The sequence below is a fragment of the Monodelphis domestica genome, chromosome 4, assembly GCF_027887165.1.
Source record: "Monodelphis domestica isolate mMonDom1 chromosome 4, mMonDom1.pri, whole genome shotgun sequence".
Classification (NCBI taxonomy): Eukaryota; Metazoa; Chordata; class Mammalia; order Didelphimorphia; family Didelphidae; genus Monodelphis; species Monodelphis domestica.
In genome coordinates, this window is record NC_077230.1 from 179,764,384 (window position 1) to 179,783,026 (window position 18,643).

At 37.0% G+C, this 18,643-nt stretch overlaps 1 protein-coding gene across 2 annotated transcripts in view; it reads right to left on the reverse strand.

The window, feature by feature from the left end:
• Positions 1-18,643, reverse strand: part of FASTKD1 (FAST kinase domains 1) — a 46,214-nt gene that overhangs the window by 26,937 nt on the left and 634 nt on the right. For both annotated transcript variants that reach the window (XM_007494329.3, XM_007494330.3), the window contains exons 2-4: positions 11,570-12,098; positions 6,386-6,454; positions 923-1,048 (exon numbers count right to left, since the gene is read on the reverse strand). In XM_007494329.3, coding sequence (XP_007494391.2) covers positions 923-1,048; positions 6,386-6,454; positions 11,570-11,904 — 530 coding nt within the window. In that variant the 5' untranslated portion in view covers positions 11,905-12,098. The remainder of the gene's footprint in view (positions 1-922; positions 1,049-6,385; positions 6,455-11,569; positions 12,099-18,643) is intronic.

An 18,643-nucleotide genomic window follows, 5' to 3' on the forward strand; every position in this document is an offset into this window, starting at 1 on the left:
GTCATCTTTTAAATATAAGACAACTGATAAAATTGGATTATTTGGGCTAATCAGGATAAGAAGTGAGTGAAAAGGTAGAGGGTAGATCTGAATAAATGTCTGTTGATAATAACTTAACAAAATTCACAAGAAAACATTTGGAAAAAAACTAATAACATCGTGATGATTCAATTCTTCCCTTTTTTGTTAAGATGATACCAAATGAATGAAAGCTGATTACTACTCTTAGTTCTTAATAATAATTTCCATGGTTATCCCTTTTCCAATCTCTTTCTTATCATGAACTGCAACTCTATAATTTACTTTCAAAAGCTAAGAATAGTAAACAATGTGTGTCAAAAAACTGTTAATTTAAGACACCCCCTTTCATCTTAATTCTTGGCTTGCTGCTCATTGGCACACTAAAAAAATCACCACTTCCTCCTTCCTATCAAATACTTACTCGTGTCTTAATCTCAATATCCTCAAGCCTCCCTCTAGTTTTCCTATTGCTTATCAAAACTGTAACAAAGTTGGCTGAGCATTTTCAGTACCTCCTTTTTAGTGTATTATAAAAATACAAGAAAGTTTACTCGACCATAACTTCTATAAAGGCAAGGAACAGTGTCATAACACATAATTCTTCACAGTTCCCATAACGCCTAGAATGTAGAATGTACACCCAACTTAATAATTTTTTTTGAAGTGGAAGGAAGGGAAGTTGAAGTAACCTTTGAGCGTCACTTTTTAATTAACAAATAAGTCATACCTAGCCAACAAGATGAACAATTCTCCTTTGCTGATTTTAAAAAGAAATAGTTCCTAGCAAAGAAAATTAAAAAGACAAAATTCAATAGTAAATTATATTCATGTTTGGTTGCATGAGATTTAATTTGATCTCTTTGGATCTGCCTGGATTGAATTTCACTATTATTATTTTTACCTTAAGCTCTGAATTGAATCCAACTTCCTGTTTAAAATGTCAGCTATTTTTCCCATTAATGGACTGAAATGCATCTGTTGATCCACTAGGCAAGCGGAGAAATCTGACAGTATTTTAAGGTCAAACCTATTATATGAAACATACAATAAATAACATTAATAATAGCTTTCACATAATATAAATAACCTAAGATTTGATGAATACTGTAGTAAGCAAAGGAAGATTGCAAAATCCCATCATAACAATACAAAACAATCACTTTTGCTCTTCAGTGAAGTTAGCCATTTAAAAAAAACAATTGAAACAGTTAACTGAAATAAAGCTATGAATGATTAACATCTACATTCTTTGAAGGGCTAGGACAATTTCAACTCATGGTTATATCTTAAGAAAGAAAATAAATTCATCTTTAAACACACCAAATTTACAGTTATCCAATAAAGGCAGTCTGAACCTCAAATGAGGTAACATGTAAAGCTCTTTGTATATGAAAGTGCTATAGCTAGTACTAGCTACTAAACCTGTCTATGCTACCTTTCAATCACGTATATTTCCAATGAATATTAGCTTCAGATTGTCCAAAGTTTGAGAAACAAATATTTTTTAAAGCTACTTTTTAAAAAATGACTACTTATCTATTGGTACATTCTCTAAAGTAGCAGTTCTCAGACTTTTGGGTCTCAGGACTCCTTTATACTCTTAAACACTGAGGGCAACTGGGTAGCTCAATGGATTGAGAGCCAGGCCTAGAGATGGGAGGTCCTAGGTTCAAGTCTGGTCTCAGACACTTCCCAGCTGTGTGACCCTGGGCAAGTCACTTGACCCCCATTGGCTAGCCCTTACCACTCTTCTGCCTTGGAACCAAAGTACAGTATTAATTCCAAGACAGAAGGTAAGGTTTTTGAGAAAAAAAAAATTACTGAGGACCCCAAAGAGCTTTTGTTTATGTGAGCTGTATCTATTGATATTTACCATTTTAAAAATCAAAATGTGTTTATGTAGCATTTTGTTATACAGAGTATTACATGTTATCTCAATTGATACAGACAAATTTTATTAGACATTTTGCACATTCACAAGAATTTATATTGTAAGTTATTATTTAGTATTACTTTGAAAAAAATTTCCTGATATAAGAACAAAATGCCATGGCAGAACATGGTCATTATATTATATTCTATTTTGAAAGTCATAAAAATGAAAAATTCTACAAAATTTTCTTTCATTTCCCAAAAATCATCGTAAATGGAAGGCAGCATGATACAGCAGACAAAGCAATGGACTGGGAGAGAGAGGACCTGCATTTGCATCCTGGTTCTGCTACTTACTACCTCTGTTACCTCTCTGGAAATCAGTTTCCTAATTTGTAAGATGAAAGCTTTTATGGTCTCCTGGGTGTCGCAGTGGATAGTCAGGAAAACTGAACTCCCTGAGTTCAAATCTGGCCTCAGATATTTCGTATCTGTGTAACCCTGGGCAAGTCACTTAATCCTCTTTTCCTAACTTTCATCAACTGAAAAGTGACCTGGAAAAGAAAATGGCAAACCACTTCAGGATCTTTGCCAAGAAAACCCCAAATGGGGTCATGAAGAGTCAGACATGACTGAAAAACAACTCAACAACAAAACACTAAATCTAAGATCTATGAATGTTTCTAACAGTGTCGGTGGTCTCTCAGCACCATTTAAAATATTTTCTATGACTACTATATTACCAACACCATGGACTGCAATGATTTCCTTCTCACCCTGTAACCACTATTCCATCTTCCTGGCACTAAATTTTTTTGTTAGTATTTAAAGAAAGAGTAGATATGTGCAGGGGTATTTAGGAAGCAGGTTACTCTAAAATCTGGAAATTCTTCATAACCTTACCAGCACGAAGAAAGCTGAAGCTATTCCTCCAGACTACAATCTAAGAATCCTAGCATCCCCAATTCTGTGCTAAAATGCACCCTAGAGGTCTTCTAGTACAACCCTCTTCACACCATCTTTAATGTTTAAATAAAATTGTAGGCACGACCATGAAAAATTATAGCTCCAAATGATATTAAAACAGAAGGCAACTTTCTATACAATGCTTGCAATTAAACCTAGTCCAGAGGTAGAGTCTGGAGCAAGACTAGGGAACAAAAAAATGGTTAAAAAAGTTTTCTAAACATTAAATTAGCCTTGTGGAAAATTCTACAAAAATAGAGAAGTGGGATGGCTTTTATTCCTTGGGTAAAGCAAACAGTTCTAAAATATTTCACTGATGAGACAAAAAAATGCTATAAATCTGCAAAAACTGTATCTATGCGTAATCCATCCCACTCCATCCTAACTAAAGCATTACTCCAATATTCTAATTCAGACTATTCCAATTATCAGGCAATCCAGCACCCACATAGAAGTACGATCTCACCATAGCATAAATTAGGCAACCCTCAGTCCTCAGAAGCTGACACAACCAAACTGAAACGCTTTCTAGAACGAATCGAGAGTGGCTAAAGCACACAATCTGGTGTCAGGAGGGTCTGAGTTCATATCTGGCCTTGGACACTTACTAACTGTATGACCCTGGGCATGTCTCTAAGCTGATGTCTGCCTCAGTTTCTTCATCTGTAAAGAAAAAATAGATAATGGGGATAATAGAAACTACCTCCAAATGTTGCACGGATAAAATGAGACAATATTTTTAAAGTACTTTGCAAACCTTAAGCTATTATTATTCTTGTTTTTATTTCATCTGAGGACATGCTAAGTTAATTTCAGAGAAGCTTATCATCAAGGAGGTGGCCACCAGTGACAGAGCTGTAGGTACAGTTGCCCTATCAATCAGAAGGGTAACACTGTCCAGAAAGGAAATGAGGTTAGTCTGGTATGACCTATCCTTTTTTTTTTTTAAATCCTTACCTTCCATCAGAATCAATACCACGTACTGGTTCCAAAGCAGAATAGAGGTAAAGACTAGGCAATGGAGGTTAAGTGACTTGCCCAGGCTCACACAGCTAGGAAGTGTCAGAGGCCAGATTTGAACTAGATTCTAGATTTTAGAAGAGCTGCAGGCAGATGTGATATAATGAAATGATGAGTCAGGAGTTAGGAGACTTGGGGTTCTATTCCCAGGTGTGCCACCTACCAGCCCAATCTGACCTTATGGAAGTCACTGGGATTCAGTTTCCCCAACTATAAAATATAGGGGCTAGAATCTTGGATATCTTGGATGTAACATCTCCTTAGATATTTTCTATTTGTTCTTAATTTGACATTCTTTTGGGGAAAGGGAGGAAGATTGCTATTGCTTTTTCTTTTTAAAATAAACATATACTTTTCATTTAAAAATGAACATGTCTATATATAAATAGAAAATGAGGATAAAATATGAAACTGGGACTATCATGTACAGCATGATAAGTTTTTAATTTTTTTGTCTACTGTATATAATATTAGGCCAACTAGGTGGCAAAGCAGATAGAAAATTAGACTTGAAGTCAGAAAAAACTCATTTCAAATTTAGCCTCAAATACTTACTAGCTATGTGAACCTGGGCAAGTCACTTAACCCTGTTAGCCTCAGTTTCTTTATCTGTAAAATGAAGTAGAGCAGGAAATAGCAAAATCACTCTAGTATCTTTGCCAAGAAAACCCAAAGTGGAGTAGAGCAGACAACAACAAAAGTACATAATAAAAATATTATTGTGATAATAATGTGAAACTCTGCCCTCAGAGGCATGACTTCAGTGCTGTATTTTATTGCCTTCAAGAGCTACCATAAATGCCTTGAAGCCAAGAGTCAAGGATTTTTTTTTCCACTTAATAACCCCAGGGGTTAATACAAACAGTGTACCTAGTAGGAACTTAAAAAATGTTGATGGATGGTTCAATGGGGATATGATTGGGGATGTAGACTCTAAATGATCACCCTAGTGCAATTATCAATAATATGGCAATAGGTCTTGATCAATGACACGTGTAAAACCCAGTGGAATTGAGCATCAGCTATGGGAGGTGGGAGGGAAAGAATATGAATCATGTAACCATGGAAAAATATTCTAAATTAATTAACTAATTCATTAAACTTTTAAAAAATATTGATGAAAATTAATTACAGGACGGAAACTTAAAGAGACTTGGATATCAGACCACCAACCCTCTCATTCTATAGCTATGGAAACCAAAGAGGTTAAGGGAGACAGACAGAAGTAGTAAAGGTTAGCTATGATTCCACATTTTCTGATTATAAATTCACCACAGATGGCGTTGTACCGCTCTCCCAAAGGTGCATGGTGGAAAGGTACAGATTTGCCCAAACCAGCCAAGATGACCTTCTGTCTCTTTTCTAGCTTGCTCTGTAGCTCAATGCCTTTTTGCTACCACTAAGCAACTGCTGCTCTCTGCTGTTTTTTCCCTTTCCTTCCAGCTTCTCTGGTGTCTCCCTTGGCTTTGGCTGCACCTATAGGAAGGCTGACGCTGTCTATAAAAGCCCAGAGAGTTTTCATCTTTCTTTGGGACAACCAAGTCAATTCAATTCAAATACTTACTGAATTGAATAAAAACCAACCAATCAAAGCACACTGGATGGAATTTTCAGATCTTCAGCTTTACTGAAGCCAAAATCATTTGTTGGCAAATGCTTTTTTCTTTTTTTTAACCACTAAAGAAATCTGGGTCTGTTTCATTTTTACCCCTGCCAAAGCTATGGTTATTTCTGAGAGTCTAAAGCTTCCAAAAGACTGGTCTTTCAAGAGCTCTTATTTTGCTGCATTTATATTGTAATATCTGCTATATTTATTAACTCAAGTTTTATATGCTTTGTTCTTAGCTGTAAAAGGGAATCTGTGGAATACCCAAATTTCTCTCTAAAAAAAAAAAACACCCCTTGAAACAAATTAAACTGTTTTTTTACATAAATGGCCTTTTTTAAAATTTTCTATTGGTCAAAAATCTCTGAGATAAGAATAAAAGGTTCCCACCCTCTATCTTGTTATGTTCCTACAGATTTCAATCTCCCTTAGCAGTGTGGCCACCAACTGTGTTATTCTTGGGCATGTCTACCCTTGGTAGGTCTGGCCCCATAGGAGTGCCACTGGTAATGGTTCTGGAAGCACTGTCAATGGCAAGAAATGTACAACAGCTTAACACGAGACGAAACATGGAAAATGGTCTAGCCCAACGGCACTGGGCTCAGTAAACCATGCAAATCAATTTGGAAAACACAGCCTTTGGATGAGCTCAACTACACGTCGGGCTGCCAAGCAAACCCGGAGCTTCTGTCCTGGAGGCAGCCGCTACTCCGGGATGATACTCCCATACTTCTGGGATTCCTTCCGCCTGCCTGCTTGCTACCAGTGATAAATTTGCCACTGGGCTTTGCGTCTGGCCTCTCAAACCTATGACTAGTATTCCTCCTCCCTGTCCTAAAAGACCCAGGCCAGGAAGAACAAGACAGGCCTTCCTCCAAGGAAACTGCCCATAATACTTGCCTTTCCACCCTCCTCCATGCTTCCACAACCAGACGCTCCACTATTGAATCATGGGCCTCAACAGCAAACCTTGGAGATAAAAAGAAAAACATATTAGTGGCTTGAAAAGACTTAATAATAGCCACAATGCAAAACTGAGCAAGTTATTTATTTTCTTATGTAATTAGTTCTCACCTTTTGTTATTCTGTATTTTGCTCTTAAGCTTAATAAAGAATTGGGGGGGGGGGGCAGCTGGGTGGCTCAGTGGATTGAGAGCCAGGCCTAGAGATGGGAGATCCTGGGTTCAAATCTGGCCTCAGCCACTTCCCAGCTGTGTGACCCTGGGCAAGTCACTTGCCCCCCATTGCCTAGCCCTTACCACTCTTCTGCCTTGGAACCAATACACAGTATTGACTACAAGACGGAAGGTAAGGTTCTAAAACAACAACAACAAAAAGAATTATAGGGGCAATTGGCTGACTGCTGCTCTTAGATTTGGGAAAACTCACAGTCAAATCTTACCTTTGATGATGGGTGTGCTGGTAAATGTTTAAGGAACATCGAGGGAACGCAATGTGCACACAGTTTTAAATTTAATTTGCCCTGCAAGCTTTAAAGTGCTAAAATGTTATTATCTGTAACAACTTCTCATCCCCTTTATTTATCTCATAGCTTCTGCTGAGGATATTAAAGTAGGTGAAGACAACCTGCCATGCCCAGGAGGTTGTACGTGTGCTTCCCAAAAATGCATTATCTATAAAAGTCAGGAGGACTTCTATTCCCTTGGATGTCATAATAAATTTAGGGAGAAAAAAGTCAATTGTTTCCTTGAGCTCAGTTTATTCCAAACATTTATAAACTCTATGTGGGAGGAAAAGAAGGGTGGGATCCCACAGACTAACCTTCTATCAGAAAAGTTAACCCAGGTAAAATGGAAAGCTCTTAAGAATGAAACATTTTTTAAATTTTATTTTCATTATCGCACAAAATGCACTTCTATATTGGTCATTGTGGTAAGAGAACACACTTGCACAGAACCAAAACCCCCCAATAAAACCATAAATACACTGATGTGAAAGACATACTTTGATTCGCATCCATTCAACTCTGACAGAAGGATGAAATGTTAAAGACACAAAAAGAAAGGACTCCAAGGAGAGGGCAAAGAGAAAGCCGTCACAAGCATTGCTGAAGCGTCTGCAATGTGCCAGGCACTGTACTAAGTGCTAGAGACTCGAAGAAAGGCAAACTGGATCCCTGCTCTCAAAGAGTTCATAGTCTCATGGGAGAGCCAACTCATGAATTAGCGCGGTTTTAAAGCAAGTGTGTACAAAGATGAGAACAATGACAAGGAATACCAGAGTATAACACGACCCTGTAAGAAGAGGGTTAGGAGTAAAACTCAGAATGCACTGAGGCTGAGGAAAAAAGTGAAGGACAGGAGGAAACTAGGTAGCCCCTGGGCCTGGGTTCAAATCTAGCCTCAGACATTTCCGAGCTGTGTGACCCTGGGCAAGTCACTTAGTTCCCATTGTCTAGCCCTTACCACTCTTCTGCCTTATAACCAATATACAGTATTGATTCTAAGATGGAAGGTGAGGGTTTAAAAAAAAAAAAGGACAGGTCATACTAGACTAACCTCATTTCCTTTCTGGACAGTGTTACTCTTCTAACTGATAGGGCAACTGTACCTACAGCTCTATCAACTGTAGGGGCAGATAGGTGACACAGTGGATACTTTGCTGGGTCTGAGGTCAGGAAGACTCATCTTCCTGAGTTCAAATCCTGTTTCAAACACTTACTAGTTATGTGATCCTGGGCAAGTCACTTCACCTCTATTTGTCTCATTTTCCTCAAATTGTGTATAAAAATATCACCTATCTCACAGTTGTTATGAAGATAAAATTTAATATTTTTAAAGCAATCTTCACAGTGCCTGGCACATAGTATGCATTTAATAAATGTTTTTTTTTCTTTCTTCCTTATGATCATACTATATAAGAATCAGCTGAAAAAAATGAGGCTAATAGAATTCTATTTTATATTAATATAAATAATTATGGTTAATAGACATAGTTATTATAGATATAGTTAAATATAGTTAATAGAAAACTTGGAGGGGATTTGGGAGCGGACATGAAAATCTAAAACTAAAGTGATGAAAATATTTATATATAATATATATACACACACACATATACATGTATATATATAAAATATCCAATCTATCATAGAAAAAAGGATATTCTTATTGGGCTTGACCACAGAGGGTAGAATTAAATACAATGGAAGCGAGTGAAAAAGAGCAAATTATGGCTTAAAACATATAAGAACTTCCTAAAAATTAAAACTATCTCAAAAGTAGAAAGCATGACATCAGGAGATGATTGGTCCTCCCCCACAGGCTGGATGGACTTGTCAAGGGTACTGACATGAGAATTCTTGTTCAGGTATTGTTGTTCAATCATTTCAGATGTGTCTGACTCTTAATGATCCCATTTGAGGGTTTCTTAGTAAAGATACTTGAGTTGTTTGCCATTTCCCTCTCTAGTTCATTCTACAGGAAAGTAACTGAGGCTAACAGGTGAAGTGACTTGCCCAGGGTTACACTGCTAGTAAGTGTCTGAGGCCAGTTTTGAACCCAAGAAGAACAGTCTTCCTGTTTCCAAGCTGAGCACTCTCTCCAGTGAACCACCTAGCTACCTCCTATTCCAACCGAGTGATTCTGTGACTCAGTGTCTTGAAATGCTGGGCAGGGAAATATGAAAATAGCGATTTTAATCAAATCATTTAACTGCACAGACATGTCTGGGAGTGTACAAAATATTTGCCTTTACTCTTTGAAACTATGGGCTTATATTTTTTTATTTTTTTAAATCTACTGATATACTAACCACGTCCAATAAAAAATCTTACATCAAAGTAAAGGTAATAGAAGTTTTGTTTTCTAGCTTCCTCAATGGGCATAGGAGGAGGTGAGAGGAAGAGGGATAAAAGGAAGTTCCTCATGAAAATAAAATTTAACTTTAGAAAGAGACAAATTATGTGGTTTAACGTAATAATACAACCTTATCACCCAGTCTACAGGCATTAACTAAATACCTACTGTAAGAGAGGCACAGTGCTAGGTACTAGAGATACAAGGGGAAAAATGACAGAAGCCCTACCTTCATGGAGTTTATATGAAGGGAAACGACATGGAGATATAATAGGTAGATTAAAAATATATATATACAATACAATTTTGCAGGAGGCAGAAGAAGAAGCACCAGCAGCTGGGGAAAAGCAAGAAAGGTCTCCTGTGGTAAGGGGCTGCCTGAACTTCACAAATACTACAAGCTCACATATATCAGCTCATTAGATTCTCAGGACAACCCTGTGAAGTAGTTATGGCAGGTATTATTATTCTAAGCCTTTAAAAAAAAAACAGAAAGGTTAACTGGCTTGTGAAAAGTCACTAGGAAGCAGCAAGGTCAAGGTCTTCTTCCTCCTAGTTCAGGGTCTTTTTACTATATATCATGCTTAACATTCTCCTGGGACCTTAAGCAATTGTTAGACAACTCCTAAATTACCGTCCTACTTCATTCTCAAGTTCTACAGAACAACCATATTTCTGGGGCAGCTGGGTAGCTCAGTGGCTTGAGAGCTATGCATAGAGATGGGAGGTGATAGGTTCAAATCTGGCCTCAGACACTTCCCAGCTGTGTGACCCTGGGCAAGTCACTTAACCCCCATTGCCTAGCCCTTACCACTCTTCTTCTGACTTGGAACACAGTATTAATTCCAAGATGGCACGTAAGGGTTTAAAAAAAAAAAGAAAAGAAAAACCACATTTGTATATGAAACAGTGATTCTATAAGAAATAACCATGTACATGCTACTTCCATCATGAGTTAAGCCTCAATTCTGACTTGCTTTTATACCATTGAACTGTTCAATAATGAAGAATATCTATGAACTTTTTGCAAAAAAAAAAAAAGAGAATTAGGTTGAGTTACCAGCTGTGAGGAACAGAAAAGAGACAAAAAGGTGAATTATTATTTGACTGAAAAGAGAATCATTTAAAGTTTTTTTTAAGTATCTTTTAAAACAAACTATGAGGTACCCTCTTTACAAAGGAAAGCAAAATGTTGCTTACAGTATTAGATATGATCAGTCACCATGTCTCTTGGTTTTGCTTAACTGTTTGTTTTTTGGGTTTGTTTGGGTTTTTTTGCATTCACTGGGGTTATTTGAGTAGGGGAAAACTATTAAGAACAAAATGTATTAATTAAACCTTTAAAAAAAGAAACTTAAGAGCTGTTTTGTTTGTTTCTCTTATTAAAATAACTGGGGTTTCGCCTTGAATCTAACAAATTGATGTGGATGACAAAAAAAAAAGAGAAGAAACATGGGAGGTGCTGAAGTAGTGGTAGACTCTCGGTGACCGAGGTGCTGAAGAGAAGCATATTAATATACTTTTCATGAAGCTATTACACTTTTCTAACCATTCTGTAAAGAAATTTGGAAATATGCTAAAAAGTGACTAACTTGTCCCTACCCATTAAATCAAAGAACTCACTACAAAGTATGTACCCAGAATGGAAGTCACAGACAAACTTAAATACCAAAATATTCATTAATAGCACTTTTTTGGGGGGGTGGGGCAACAAAAAACTGGAAACAAAGTAGATGCTAATTGATTAGGAAGACCTAAATAAACTGCAGTGCAAAAATGTAATGGAATATTACTGCACTCTAAGAAAGAACAATGATGACTGCATTGAGAGAAGCATGGGAAGATATAGAGAAAGTGATACAGAGTGAAGTAAGTAGAACCAGGAAATCAATAACTGAAACAATTTAAGTAGGGGGAGAAAATGAAACTTAATACTATATGATAACCAAGCTTAGCCCAGAAGAGTTGAAAAAATATACTTCCTTCTCTTCTTTGAGCAGAACAGGCTAAATGTATGAAACATTATATATATTGAAAAACATCTAATTCTACAATGATTTGGTTGGTTTGGCATGACGTTTTTTTCTTTTTTATTCTTTCTAACAAAGTTGGCTTCCCAGCTAGTGAGGAAGATAACATATTCAGAAATAAAAGTGATGCAAAAAAACAAGAAATGGAGATTTTTTTAATTGTAAGGACAAGGAAAAAGAAAAATATAAATAAAACATCAATATATGTTTATAGGGTTGAAAATCATATTGCTTACCTTAACATAATATACAATACATTCACCAGGGTGTCATCATCCATTAATTCAATTTTATCCTTGGCTAAAATACGAAGAGTAAGAAACTGAGGATGGTCTCTGACATAAGGGACACTTCTCATCAAATCAGACTTTTCCTTTTGAAATTGCCAAAGTGTTTTATATGCATATCCCACATGTTTTTCAGAAAACCTGGATTTATTGTTTCCAACTATATCAAAAACCTGTTCTTCATTCACGCATTTACTTATTTGGCTAAGTAAAGAGTCACTGGCTTTAGGTCCACGCTGAAAGATTCTCCAGAAGAATTCACAAGCAGCTCTCAGACGAAGCATGATGGAAATCAATATATAATATGGACTACTTAAAGGACACCTACAAAAAATTCTCTCTTTTGCATCACTCTTCTCAAGTAAAGAAAATAGCTATAACCATCATATAAAATATGTTGGTACAAAAATATCTGCTTTAGCTCTGCCTTTTGGATTTCCATTATGAATACTCAGAAGTCCATTTCAGTATACAGAACCTGTAAAAAAAATTGAGTTATTGTTAGATTCATGTCATTATTATACAAAAATATTCATAGATGCATTCTTTGTAGTGGCAAAAAATTGGAAAAATGAGGGGGATGCCCTTCGACTAGGGAAAAGCTGAACAAATTATGGTATATGTTGGTGATGGAATACTATTGTGCTCAAAGGAATAATGAACTGGAAGAATTCCATGTGAAATGAAATGACCTCCAGGAACTGATGCAGAGTGAAAGGAGCAGAACCAGGAGAACCTTATACACAGAGACAGAGACACTGTGGCACAATCGAATGTAATGGACTTCTCTCCTAGCAGCAATGCAATGATACAGGACAATTCTGAGGGACTTATGAGAAAAAACACCATCCACATGTAGAGGAAGAACTGTGGGAGTAGAAACACAGAAGAAAAAAACTGCCTGATCACATGGTTTGATGGGGATATGATTGGGGATGTAGACTCCAAGCAATCACCCTAATACAAATATCAATAATAAGGAAATAGGTCTTGATCAATGAAAAAAATATTCATCATTATTACCTAATTAATTCCAAAGTTCAGCCAGAAATAAGTTTGGTTTTTTTAATACTAATTTGGTCTTGTTTCATTCATGGGAATTTAATGCAAACAGTAGAATTTGGCCTCAAACCAACTTTTTTTCCCTATACTCTACTTTTTAAATTTGTTACGAACCCTATTGTTAATGAAAACTTTACAAATTTGACTATAAAAGCAAAAAAAAAATTATCTTTTAAGCAAAGTATATGTTTCCCATTCTTCTCTTATAATAGCCTCAAAAATCTCAAACAATTTAAGCATTGCATTTAGCCTTGGGCAAATCTTTCAATTAAAAAAATATTTAGAGGCACCAAGATAGTTCAGTGGGTAAACAGAGAGGCCCAGAGTCAGGAAGACCTGGGTTCATACCTGGTATCAGACACTTCCCAGCTGTGTGACCCTGGGAAAGTCACTTAACCTTAACTGCCTAGCCTTTACTACTCTTCTGCCTGGGAACTGAGACTTAGTATCGATTTTAGGGTAAGTGTTTAAAAAAAAAAAAGAATGTCTAGAACAGTAACAAGATATGGCAAATGAATGACAAATAAGAATTCAGAATATATGTGACATAAAAAAAATCTTTGTAAAATCTATAAATTGTAAATTGAATTGAAAAGGGAAAAATAGTAGGTAATCATTATATATACAAGCAATGGCTTGGAACATTTGTTAGGTAGCATAATTTCTCAATCTACTTTCTCCTAAAATTATTTTCTCATTTAGTCTCATTTTGTTGCTAAGGCTTTTTTAAAATCATATGTTAAGTGAGTATTTCATTCCTTCAGGGAAAACAACAGACAGGCACATGGGCACTCGCACGCACACACACACACACACACACACACACACACACACACACAAGGCTTTCTAAATCAGAGAGAAACTGATTTTTATTTATGATATAGACCAATTTAGAGTTAGGGTAGAGAAAATCTACAGTGAGTCTATCCTGCCATCATAACATATCCTTTGTTTCAAAAATGTGGAGAGTATTTCGTAAACATTTGGTGATAAAAAGTGTTTGTATCTGTCCAGTAATTGAATGGATTTGCAAAATTATCTACAGCACTATTGGATCAAAGGCTTAAATTATGAGTATTCTGTTAAATCTGCTGTATCTTGACTTGGCTCTTTCAGACCAGTCTATGGTTATAGTATTTGGTCCTTGGAACTCTTAGAAGAATTTTTGATAAAGTAAGAATAAAAAATTTAAAAAGAAAAGAAAATAGATAGATGATGGCTAATACTAACTTCATAGTGGGACAGCGAGGTGGCTCAGTGAATAGAGAGCCAGGACTGGAAATGGGAGGTCCTGGTTCAAATATGGCCTCAGATACTTCCTCACTATGTGATTCTGGGCAAGTCACTTACCCCAGTTGTCTAGGTCTTATCCCTCTTCTGCCTTGGAATCAATAGTATTGATTCTAAGATGGAAGGATGAATTAAAAAATAATAATAATTTCATAGGATATCAGACTTAGAACTGGGAAGGATCTTAAAAATCCTTTAGAACAATATCCTTACTTTATAGATCAGAAAACTAATAAAACACAAATATCCAAAATAAAGTAAAAATGTTATAAAGAAAATATTTGGTCTCTTAGATTTGATCTCCATTTAATGGCTTTAGGTGGAGGAATGTAACAGATACACTATATACAATAATTTTATGTTTCATGAAAATGTGTATATAGAAAAAACCCTTTGCATAAATTATCTCATTTGAGCTTCCCTACAACCCTATGAGATAGATAGATAGATTACATCCCCTTAACAGATTAAGAAACAGAGGCTAAAAGACATAGAAAGACTTGCCCATAGCCACACAAGTATTCAAAGCCAGGTTTCCCCACATCCAATGGCCAAATGTCAATCAAACTCTCAGTTAAAACCCAACATTCTGCCCTTAATGATAGTCCATACATTCCCCTCCCTTCTTGGTCACTGTAAAGGTTGAAAATTTCTAGACAGCAATAATTCCAGGAGGGTGAGAGCCAGATTTCAGAATGTGTAATGTTCTGATTCTGCTTACTCACTCCATTCATACACAAATCTTTTCGATTGAACAAAAAAGAATTTATTAAAGGCTCACAGTCTAACAGAAAGACAACAAATACGACATTGAAAGGATAAATTGGAGCTAAAACTCACGGGGAGGGCAATAGCATTAAGGATGATCAGGAAAGGCTTCTTATCTTGTAAACATGGAAAAATATTCTAAATTAACTAAATAATTAAAAAAAAAGGAAAGACTTCTTATAAGAAGAGGAAATTTCAGCTAGTATTTGAAAAAAGTCAGGGAAGGCAGGAGGGAGATAGGAGAAGGGAGAGAATGCCAAGCCTGGGGTCAGCTGGGGAAAATGTCAGGAGAGGAGGTTTTTTGTGTGAAGAACAGGAAAGAGGTCAGGTCACTCGACTGCAGGGTACCTGGCAGGAGTAAGGTATAAGAAGGCTGGAAAAGGAGATGATGGAAACTAGGAGAGTTTATGCTCCATCCTAGTTGGAGGTAATAAGGAATCACTTAAGTTTCTTGAAAAGACAAGTGACAAGTTAGATCAATTTGTCAGATAAAGGAAAGATGGATATGATATGATTAAAATGTTCTGGAGACTGTAAGGTTTGTAATTATTTGTTATATAATTAAAAAATGGCCCAAAGAAAGGAGAAAAGCCTGAGCCATGTGTGGCTGGCCAGCTCTCTCAGTGACAGTGCAGAGCCAGCCCACATCTTCTCTGTCCATGATTCCTTCCTATCCCCTACACCAATTCTGCTAGGTGACAGCTAGGTGGTTCAGTGGATAGAGAGCCAGACCTTGAGACAGGAGAAAACTGGCCCCAGACACTTCCTAACCATGTTACCCTGGGCAAGTTACTAAACCCCAAATCTCTAGCCATTAGCATACATCTGCCTTAGAATCAATACTTAGTATCTATTTGTATAGCACTGAATGTATTCCAGGCACTGTGCTAAACACTTTATAAATATCTCACTTGATCATCAAAACAATCTGGGGAGATAAGTGTTATTATTATCCCCATTTTACAAATGAGGAAACTGAAGCAAACAGAGATTAAGTGATTTGCCTAGCGCCTAGGGTCACACTACCAGAAAGTGTCAGTGGCTAGATCTGAACTCTGGTTTTCCTGACTTCAGACCTGGCATTCCATTCACTGTGCCACTTAGCTTCCTCCTAAAATATTTAACCATCAGCTGGGGTGGGATGTAAAATATGTAAACAAAACACTTTCAAGTTTAATTTGCATAACTAACATTTTCTCCATCACTTAAGCCTAGACAACTGACCAAATAATAAATCAAGCTCAGATTTTTCTGAAAATTTAAGTCTTGAGCCTAGTACTAGCTCTAACACAGGACTAGATGGGGAAGGAAAACCAAAAGGCCTCAGGACAGATTAGATACAGGGGTGGGAGAGTGAGGAATTAAAGATGGGGGACTATGAGGATGGTGTAGCCCTCCAAAGAAACAGGGAAGTTAGAAAGGGAGGAAGGTTCAGGAGGGAAGATAATGAGTCCATTTTTAAACATGCTGCGTTTCAGATGTCCACTGGACTCCAGTTCAAGATATTCAATAGGCAGTTGGTGATAAAGGATTAGAGACTGGCAGAGAAAAACTATAGCTAAAAAAACAGATTTGAGAATCATCAATATAGAGATGCTAATTGAATTGATGGGACCTGATGGGATCACCAAGTGAAATAATATAAAGGAAAAAAAGGAGGCCCAAAACAGCCTTGGTGAACACACACAGTAGATGACCTGGAAGAAGATCCAGCAAAGTCAACAAGCATTAATTAAGTGCTTACTATGTACCAGGAGCTGGGAATACAAATACCAGCAGAAAGAAAGTCTCTTTCTTCAAGGCCTAGCAGAAGATCCAGCAAAGTGAAGTCAACTAGCATTAAGTGTTTACTATGTGCCAGGAGCTGGGAATTCAAATACAAACAGAAAGAAAATCTCTTTCCTCAAGATGATTACCTTCTACAGAGTAAAGACAACAAATAAAGGAAGATAAAAGGGGGATGGGAGGACAATGAAGGTATCTGGGTCTGGGGCATGGAATAGAAAATCCAAGAAATTCAGAAGCACAGTCCTGGAAGGAAGGAAGACAAGCTGGCCTGGGCATCCTCTTTAAAACAGAAGTTCTGGGAAGAGCCATTTAGTCTGGTGGAGGGATCACAAGGGACTTCCAATATGTGAATTCCAGGGATGAAATGAGATGTTGCCAGGCAGAAAAGGTTTCTGGGGTATTGTAGGGTCAGGAGTGCAGCCTAGTGAGGAATAAAAAAGGAAAACTGAAGGAGCTAAGTGGCTCAGTGGATAGAAGGGCAGTCCTGCAGATGAGAGGTCCTGAGTTCAAATATGGCCTTAGTTACTATGTGATCAGGTCTAGTCATTTAACTCCAATTGCCTAGCCCTTAATTGCCCTTCTACCTTGGAACCAATATTTAATATTAATTCTAAGACAGAAGGTAAAAACAAACAAACAAAAAAAGACATAGAAGAAAGACTAAAAAAGTGCAATCCAACAGGTTCAGGAGAACTAGAAGAAAGTAGTCCCAATAACATACAGAGAAACAAGCTGTAGAAAAGTCAAGAAAGAGGAAGACCAAGAAAAGGCCTCTTTGGATTTGGTCAAGTAAGAGATTATTGGTAACTTTGGAGAGAGTAATTTCAGTTAAATGATGGGATCAGATGCCAAGGAAGTAGAAGACATTTCATTACAAAAGAGAAGAAAAATATGGGTTAAGTAGTAGAGGAACATATCACGTGAGGGTTTTTTAAAGGATGAGGGAGACATGGACATGTTTGTAGGTAAAAGGGAAGCAGACAGTACACAGGGAAATAATGAAGATAAATGAGAGTGGAGGTGAAAAAGGGGGCAATCTGCTGGAAGAAAAAGAATGGAATGCTATCACTTGTGCTTGGAGAGGAGTTTGCCTTTGAAAGGGGAAGAGTCACCTCTTAAAGTAAGACGAGGATAAAGGGGAAGAAAGTGGCAGAAGGCATTCAAATAATGTGAGATAAGGGGAGAAGAGGGAGCTCTGGCAAATGGCCTAAATTTTTTCAATTAAATATAAGGCAAACTTCTTAGCTGAGAGAAAAAAGGCAAGTTGAGATGTTTGAGGAGGGAAGGAGGAGTCTGGAAAAGTTTCCAGGTGAGTTGGATGATAAAGAGCCGAGAAGAGGTGTAAAAGGATTACCTAACCCTAGTAAAGAGCTAGGTGAAATTAAATAACAAATTTGTAGTCAATTCAATTGAAAATCCTTTCCAGAAGCTATAAAAATATTAAATTGGATTATATGAAAGAACATGTTTTGAGTTCTAAGACTTATTATATATGATATCTCCTGTGTTTCTCTAAAATCCTAGGTTACCTGGTAAGAATGTTCCTTGGGGATGCCAGATAATGTCATTACTAGATCCAAGTTATATAAATAGTTTAGGGACTTTTCTCACATTTTTCCAGAATTGCTTTTCTGACCAAGTTACTTCGCCAAAAATATTTTAATTCAATTCAATAAACAATGATTAAACTCCTACATTGTGCCAGGGTGCTAAGCACATCTTAGTGCTCATCTTCCAGGAACCACTCCAATAATGAACTATTTTGTGGAGTTCAATAGAAGCCAACCTAAAAAAGACCTCTACGCCTAACCCTACTTCATATTGACCAGCAAAAGCTGAAAGAAATCATTCCTCTTATTCCCCCAAGTTAATACCCTGACAAAAATTACTCCCATCAACTAGCTCCGTGTAAAGGGCCGAGAATCGACGGGTCTGGATTCAGTTTTAATCATTAGGCAAGTCTGTTCCCCTCTTTGGGGCTCAGTTTCCTCAGCTGTAAAATTAACATTGAACTGGATGGCCTATAAGGTCCCTTCCAAATCCAAATCATATGATCCTAAGACTAGCCTTCTCCCCTACATGGGAAGCCGACCCGGGAGCCACAGATTGCCCAGG